General features: G+C 37.6%; 1 protein-coding gene across 1 annotated transcript; it reads left to right on the plus strand.

The window, feature by feature from the left end:
- The first annotated feature begins 268 nt into the window (after positions 1-268).
- LOC118525734 (olfactory receptor 5B12-like) lies at positions 269-3,491 on the plus strand. Its single transcript, XM_036076603.2, is given in 5 exon segments — positions 269-310; positions 587-635; positions 2,527-3,048; positions 3,051-3,279; positions 3,281-3,491. Coding segments are annotated over 5 exon segments (1,053 nt in total).
- The last annotated feature ends 5,449 nt before the right edge of the window (positions 3,492-8,940 follow it).

Genomic DNA, 8,940 nt, shown 5'->3' on the forward strand with positions numbered 1-8,940 from the left:
TGACTTCCACTTATACAAAATGATAAATTATGATAAATTTTTTTTAGAGTGGGGCGCCTGGGTGGCTCAGTCGGTTAAGCAGCTGCCTTCAGCTCAGGTCATGATCCTGGGGTCCTGGGATCGAGCCCCACGTCCGGCCCCCTGCTCAGCGGAGAGCCTGCTTCTCCCTCTCCCTCTGCCTGCCGCTTGCCTACTTGTTCTCTCTCTCTCTCTGTCAAATAAACAAATAAAATCTTTAAAAAAATTTTTTTCTTAGAGTAACGAAGTGATGAATTCGATTGATTATAATGACATAGTTATGTCTAAAGAGGTAGGAGCTGAGGAAGACTTCAGGGAAGCTTTGGAACTTGTGTTATTCTTTGAAGAATACATGAGATTTCGTATCAGAGGCTGAGGACATTTTGTCAGGAAGATTGCATTTTTTAATTTGTACTGAGCACCACCTATATGGAGGTCCATTCCATCAGAAGTTTCCATCTGTGGAACAAAGAGTGGTAACAGGTCAACAAATGCCTCGAAGAACCATTGTAGTTCTTAATTTCTTTCCAAAAGATTAAAATGAGTTATAACTTTCTTTTTCCTCCAGGAAGATGTTGGATTAAAACCTAAGATTTCAGATGTGGAAAAGAAAGTTGGTAAAAAGTTTTGAAGTGATTCCTAGCACACTGTTGTTTTTCCAGAATTTGGGAAATCTGTATCTATGCTATCAAATGAGCAGATTTTTTTAAGGAACCAAGAGGGTATCCTCATCACCCTGCTCTGTGTAAGTGGCCCTCCTATACCACTCGTAACAGCAATGAACTCTGTCTGTCATGACTCTCAACTGCCCAAATTGCCTTCCCAACCCCTACCCTACCTTGAGACCCATAGGACTAATCTCATTATTATATTTAGCTCTATGTCACTCATCACAAAGCTGAGGATTATCATCTAAGCCCTCAACTGCTACAAAATAATGTATGTACATCTCTGCATATCCCCTTCACTGACCTTGGCTCCCACTCCTGCTCAACTCCTGAAATCATTCCACTGGGCCTTCTGGCATTTATAGTCATTCATCAATATGACCCGATACATATTTAAACTCTCCTCTGAAATTCTCTTTGCCTACTTGGTCTGACTGATTCCAGTGTCCTGGGGCAGTAGTTTTCTCTCCCACATTCCCCTTACCCACTGAATCTCATCATCCTTTCGACCTTGTAAACATTAGAATACTCTGATTTTTGTCTGTCTGTATGTACTCTTTTCTTTGATGGTGTGCATTTAATATACGCGTGTCGAACCATTAAAAATTGCCAGCATAGTTCAAATTAATATAATCTGAGGCAGCCAGACCTCTCCTCAACTCTGGATTGCATACCAATTATTTACACAATGCTCTACTAGGATGGCCAAAAGGTATCTTGGACTTATTAAATGATTTCTTTCCCCCTTTCCCCAAACACCTGCTTCTTTTACACTATTTTTTGTATCACTACACAAAACTTGGAGTCAATGTGGACCGCTCTCTTTCTCTCATGTCCCTTTTTCAATATATCAGGAAATTTGGTCAGCTCTACTTTGGAAATATATCCCAAAGTGGATGGATTTCTCATTATCTCTCGCACTACCATCTTGGTTCAGGCACTCACCATCATTTACCTAGAATATTACAGTGGCATCCTAATTTTTCCAGCACCTTCCATCCTTATTATGTTAAATTCAATTACCAACAGATCTACAAGAGTGACTTTTTTAAAAAAGAAGTCAGATTATGTCCCCTTTTGGTCTAAATCCTTTTATTGTTTTCCAATCTCACTCAAAATAAAAGCTTCATAATTTAATGTAGTGTATGGCTCCCCCCCCCCCACCTCTCTCACCTAAACTTTCCTTCCCACTGTAGCCTTATTGGTTTTGTTGCCGTCCCTAGAACAATCTCGGCATGTTCAAACCCTAGTACCATGTATTTGTTGTTGCCTCTGCCTGAAATGCTCTTTCCCCAAATATAGATTCACTCCCCTACTTCCTTCATGTGTTTGCTCAAAGATATATTTTAGGCTAAGAACATGCTTTATTCAACTATCTTTTACTAACATATAACACTGTTCTTGACACAATGGACAAGACAAAAAAAAAGGTCAGTTGAAGCAAAATTAACTCACTTTCACATTAATTTTACTAAGCGATTCTAGTTTAATACAAAGAGTAATTTGTGGTTGTTTTGTAAGGTTTGACTTGGGAGTCTGAGCTGTTCCAATTAGCAACAACTCTGGTGACATTACTTAAGTCCTTTCTTTTCTTCTTTTTGCCTTAATTTGGTCTTCTATGAAGTTAAGAGATTGGGATGCATTATCTCCAAATGCTTTTTCTGGCATGTTCTATAATGATTTAAGATTGCATTTTGTTGTCACAACCATGCTTTAGTTCTAGAACATCCTGAAAACAAATTCTTGCAATACCGAAGTAAGACACAGAGTGGACATGCAGACTGATTTCAGCGGAATCCACTCTGTTTATAATTCTGGTTCGATTTTCTCACTGCTTCAGGGCAGCTGCATAATTCCCAACTGACCCCCGTGGAGAACAGTACAGAAGTGACTGAGTTCATTCTTGTGGGGTTAACCAATGCCCCCGAGCTGCAGATCCCCCTCTTTATCATGTTCACCCTCATTTACCTCATCACTGTGGTTGGGAACCTGGGCAGGATGGCACTGATTCTCTTGGACTCCCATCTCCACACTCCCATGTACTTTTTCTTCAGTAATCTGTCTCTGGTGGACTTTGGTTACTCTACAGTTGTCACTCCCAAGGTCATGGCTGGATTACTTATAGGAGACAAGGTCATCTCCTACAATGTTTGTGTCACCCAGTTCTTTTTCCTAGTAGCCTTTATCACTGTAGAAAGCTTCCTCTTGGCCTCAATGGCTTATGACCGTTTTGCAGCAGTGTGCAAACCCCTGCATTACACCACCACCATGACGACAGGTGTGTGTGCTCGTCTGGCCATGGGCTGCTACGTCTGCAGTTTCCTGAATGCCTCCATCCACACTGGGAACATTTTCAGGCTCTCCTTGTGGTTGATCACTTCTTCTGTGATGCTCCTCCTCTTCTGGCTCTCTCATGTTCAGACATCTACATCAGTGAGATGGTTATTTTTTTGGTAGTGGGCTTCAATGTTCTCTTTTCTGTCTTGGTCATCTTGATCTCCTACCTGTTTATATTTATCACTATTATATATAATAGGATGCGCTCATCTCAGGGACACCAGAAGGCCTTTTCCACCTGTGCCTCCCACCTCACTAGTGTCCATCTTCTATGGGACGGGCACCTTCATGTACTTACAGCCCAGCTCCAGCCATTCCATGGACATGGACAAAGTGGCATCCATGTTCTACACCATGGTCATCCCCATGCTGAACCCAGTGGTCTACAGCCTGAGGAACAAAGAGGTCAAGAGTGCCTTTGAAAAGGCTGTGGAGAAGGCAAAGTCTTCTACAGGATTCAGATTTTAATTACAAAAAATCTACAATAAGTCACTTTCATCCACCTCAGATCTATCTAGAGAAAATATTTACCTGTCCAGCCCACAAATTTCTTATTTCTTATAGTAATTTTCCCAGATATTGATTAAGTTTACAAAGTTCACACATCTTTGTTTACAAAGTTTACATATCTTTAAAAATATATACCTAAGAATAATAGGTTAAGAGGAATCACCCATAAATATGTTCTTATCTTAAAAATTCTTCTTAATAAACATGTTCATCCACACTCCCACATGAACATGTATACTCACAGTATGTTTAAGCCCAGGCACACACATAGATAATTCATGAGAAACTCATGAAATCCACACACACACCACAGAAGGAAAAATTAGTTAAGACATACATGAGATAGGTCTGTTGTTATAGTAGAATTTAAAACAATTATTTTGGTGTCTGAGAACACATTCTTAACATACATAAATAGTTGACTTAATGGAAAATATATATATATATGTCTGTGTTTTGTTTTTTTTAAGTTTTTTTATTTATTTGACAGAGAGAGAGAGTGAGAGAGCACAGGCAGGGGAGCAGCAGAGGGAGAGGGAGGAGCAGGCTCCCCACTGAGCCGGGAGCCTGATGCAGAGGGAGAGGGAGGAGCAGGCTCCCCACTGAGCCGGGAGCCTGATGCAGAGGGAGAGGGAGGAGCAGGCTCCCCACTGAGCCGGGAGCCTGATGCTGAGGTCCCTGCTGGGCTTGATGCGGCTCGACCCCAGAACCCTGGGATCACGACCTGAGCCAAAGGCAGATATGCTCAGTCGACTGAGCCACCCAGGCACCCCATATGTCTGGTTTTTAAGAATTACTTTTACTTTATCTTTTTGCATATGAAAAAGCAATATGTTTTATATTTAAAAAAATTAAAGTTTATAAAAATACTTCCAAAGTTCCTTGAATGTAGATTTATTATTGATTCTTTGTCTGTTCTTGTTTTTAGTAAAAATGCAAGCCATAAGAGCCTCTTAAGTATAGGGAACAAACTGAGGGTTGCTGGAGGGGATGTTGGTGAGGGGATGGGGTAAACAGGTGATGGGCATTAAGGAGGGCACTTGTTGTGATGAGCACTAGGTGTTGTATGCAAGTGATGGATCACTAAATTCTACCCCTGAGACTAATACTACACTATATGTTACCTAACTTGAATTTAAATAAAATCTTGATAGCAAAAAAAAAAAAAAAAGTCTTTACATGGGCATTTATCTTCCTAGCCAAATTTCCATATTAATGAGCCCTATCTAGAAATAATATGTGTATATGACAGTTAAATAGAGAAAACATATCACACAATACAGGAAAAAGGATGACAAGGCATATTTTTTTCACTTAAATAAAAATGTAACACTGTTTAAAGTTTAAGCACCAAGAATTACAATAGTATTAACAACTTACTTGTATGCAATGCTAGGAATTTGTTAATGTACAAATCTGCTAAAATTTTGAGTCTCACTATGTCAAAAATTCTGAATCTGTATGTATGTCCATTTCTTTCCCCTGATTTAGGGAGTTTTTGGCCATTATTTTTTCAAATATTCTTTCTCCCCTTTTGAGACTCTCATTAGGTGTATCTTGATACTCTTGCAGCATCCCACTGTTCTTTGAGACCATTTATTTTTCTTGATTTTTTTAAAAAAATTTCTGTTTTTCAGGCTGGATGTTCTCAACTGACCTATCTTAAAGATTACTGATTTTTTTTTTCTGCCATGTTCCATCTGCTACTGATCCACTTATTAAACTTTATATTTTATTTATTTTTCTTTTCAACTCAAGAATTTCTATTTCTGTTATTAAAAATAATGTCTATATCTTTCTTGATATTCCCTATTTGGTGAGACATTGTTCTCATGCTTTCCTTAATTCTTTTTTTTTTCCCCTTAATTCTTTCGACATGGTTTCCTTTAGTTCTTTGACCACATTTACAATGTCTTAAATCTTTTCCTCTTAAACCCAAGGTTAGCTCAAACTTCAAAATCAACCAATGTAATTCACTATATTAATAGACTCAGGAATACAAATCATATAATCATCTCAATAGATGCAGAAAAGCCTTTGACAAAATTCACCATGTATTTATGATAAAAATTCAGCAAACTATTAATGGTAGAGAATTTCCTAAACATAATAAAAGACTTCCATGAAAAACTTACAGCTAACTTCACACTTCATGGTGAAAGACCGAATGCTTTTCTCCAAGATTAGAAATAAGGCAAGGATGTCCCCTCTTAAAACTTCTATCCAACATCATGATAGATATCCTAGTCAATACCCTAAGGCAAGAAAAAGAAAAACACGCCACTTGGAAAGGAATAAAATTCTCTCAATTCAGAGAAGATACGGCTTTCTACTTAGAAAAGAATTTGGCAAAAAACTACACAACTAATATGTTTATCAAGTTCTGAAGAAACAAAGTCAATATACAAAAATCTGTCATAATTCTATATAATATTAATAAACATTTAGAAACTGGAATTTAAAAACAGTACCACTTGCAACAGCACCAACATCATGAAGTACTTAGGTACAAATTTTGCAAGATACGTGCAAGATATGCTGAAAAATATAAATACATGGATTAAATAAATCAAAGCAGATCTAGATACATGAAGAAATTTACCATGTTCATGGATTGGAGGACTAGATAATTTTTTTTTTTTTAAAGATTTTATTTATTTATTTGACAGAGAGAGACACAGCGAGAGAGGGAACACAAGCAGGGGGAGTGGGAGAGGGAGAAGCAGGCTCCCCACTGAGCAGGGAGCCTGATGCGGGGCTCGATCCCAGGACCCTGGGATCATGACCTGAGCTGAAGGCAGACGCTTAACGACTGAGCCACCCAGGCGCCCCAGGACTAGATAATTTAAAGATGTCTGTCTTCCCCAAGCTAATCAACAAAATTTCCATCAAAATCCCAGAAAGAATTTTTGCAAAATTGGCAAGCTCATTATAAAATTTACATGGAACGTAAAAAAAAACAAAACAACTAGAATAACTAACACAATTTTGTAGAAGAACAACAAAGTTGGAGCACTCACTCTACCTCCTTTCCAGATTCACTATACAGCTATAATAGTCAAGTAGTGTGGTATTGAACAAAGGATAGATATATTACATTAAATATTACTGAAACAAGTATTTGTTCAAGTTTTTTTATTCCAGAAAAAAAGACAAGTCATAGACGGAGAAAGGATTTGCAAATCATATCAGTCCTTATCAGTAAAAGGCTTGTATTTTGGATACATAAAGTATTCTCAAATCCCAATAATAAGAAAACAAACACAATGAAATACAATAAAAATTGGCAAAAGATTTTTTTACTGTTTTTTTTAAGTTTTTATTTAAATTCCAGTTAGTTAACATACAATGTAATATTAGTTTCAGGTGTTCGATACAGTGATTCAACACTTCCATACATCACCAGTGCTCAGCACAACAAGGGTGTCCCTTAATCCCCATCACCTATTTCACCCATTCCCCTACCCACCTCCCCTCTGGTAACTATCAGTTTGTTCTCTATAGTTAAGAGTCTGTTTCTTGGTTTGCTTCTTTCTCTCTTTTTTTTTTTCCTTTGCTTGTTTTGTTTCTTAAATTCCACATATGAATGAAATCATATGGTATTTGTCTTTCTCTGACTGACTTATTTTGCTTAGCTTAATACTCTCTAGTTCCATCCATGTCATTGCAAATGGCAAGATTTCATTCTTTTTGATGGCTGAGTAATATTCCACCACATATATACCACATCTCCTTTATTTCTTCAGTTGATGGACACTTGGGCTCTTTCCACAATTTGGCTGTTGTAGATTATGCTACCATAAACATTGGGGTGCATGTATCAAAAACAGGCCAAAGATTTTAACAGACATTTCATAAGAAGATAATTGGGATGGAAAGTAAGCACATAAAAAGAGGCTCAACATCATTAGTCATTAGAGAAATGCAAATTAATACAACAAGGAGATATACTGCAAACCTATTAGAATAACTAATGTAAAAAAAAAAAAAGCCCATCTGTAGATATAAAGTACCATCAAGGATGTGAAGCAATTGGAACTCTCATACATTGCTGGTGGGAATGCAAAATAGTATGCTATTTTAGAAAATAGGTTGGCAGTATCACATAACCTAGAAATCTCACTCCTAACGATCTACCCAGGTGAAGTAAAAGCACATGTTCACATAAAATCCTGTATGTTAATGCTTATAAGATCTTTATTTGTATTAGTTAAAAACTGGAAATAACCCATTTCCCTCAACTGAAGAATGGATAAATAATCTGAATACATAGACTGCATCTCAGAAATAAAAAGGAACCAATTACAGAACAACTACACAACTCCATAAATTTCAAATGCATTATACTAAGGGAGAGAAGCATGACTCGAGAGATAACCTACTGTAAGATTCTTTTTTTATGACATTCTTACAAAGCCAAAACCATAGGGACTGAAAACAAATCAGCGGTTGCTAGGAGGTGGAAGGAGGGGTCAATTACAAAAGGTTGTAGGAACTGTGGGGGTTAATAAACTGTTCTATATCATGATATTATGGTGGTTATATGGCCAATTACATTTGTACAAACTCTTAGAACAATGCATTGCAAGTGTGGATATAACTATGTAAATTATACTTTAATTAGAAAAAGGAAAACAAAAGAGAGACAAGTAATGCAAATGGGTCAGTGCTCTTACTCAACAGACTCTTCAGTTCCCCACTGACAGTTTAATTGCTTCTTCCCTAAATAAGTGAGATGAGGAGCTGTGGATCTTCTCAGAGGGGGCCTGTTCCCCTGAGAACTCTGCCTCCCTATAACTTTCTTTCTTTCTTTCTTTCTTTTTTTTTTTTACTTCCTCCTGGTTCCCATTCATTAGCCTTGGGAATCCTAAAATCACTCCATTTGACATCATTTTAGAGGACCCAGCTGTGTGCAGAACCCTTTCGTTCATTTGTTTATTCATCTTTTTTTTTAATTTTATTATGTTATGTTAGTCACCATACAGTACATCATTAGTTTTTGATGTAGTGTTCCATGATTCACTGTTTTCGTATAGCACCCAGTTTTCCATGCAGTACATGGCCTCCTTAATACCCATCACCAGGCTAACCAATCCCCCCTCCTCCCTCCCCTCTAAAACCCTGTTTGTTTCTCAGAGTCCATAGTCTCTCATGGTTCATCTCCCCCTCTGATATCACCCCCTTCATTTTTCCCTTCCTTCTCTTAATGTCCTCCATGCTACTCTTTATGTTCCACAAATAAGTGAAACCATATGATAATTGACTTTCTCTGCTTGACTTATTTCACTTAGCATAATCTCCTCCAGTCCCATCCATGTCGATGTAAAAGTTGGGTATTCATCCTTTCTGATGGCTGAGTAGTATTCCACTGTATATATGGACTTGTTCGTTCATCTTAAAGTTAGTT

This window comes from Halichoerus grypus, chromosome 11 (assembly GCF_964656455.1).
Source record: "Halichoerus grypus chromosome 11, mHalGry1.hap1.1, whole genome shotgun sequence".
NCBI classification, from domain to species: domain Eukaryota; kingdom Metazoa; phylum Chordata; class Mammalia; order Carnivora; family Phocidae; genus Halichoerus; species Halichoerus grypus.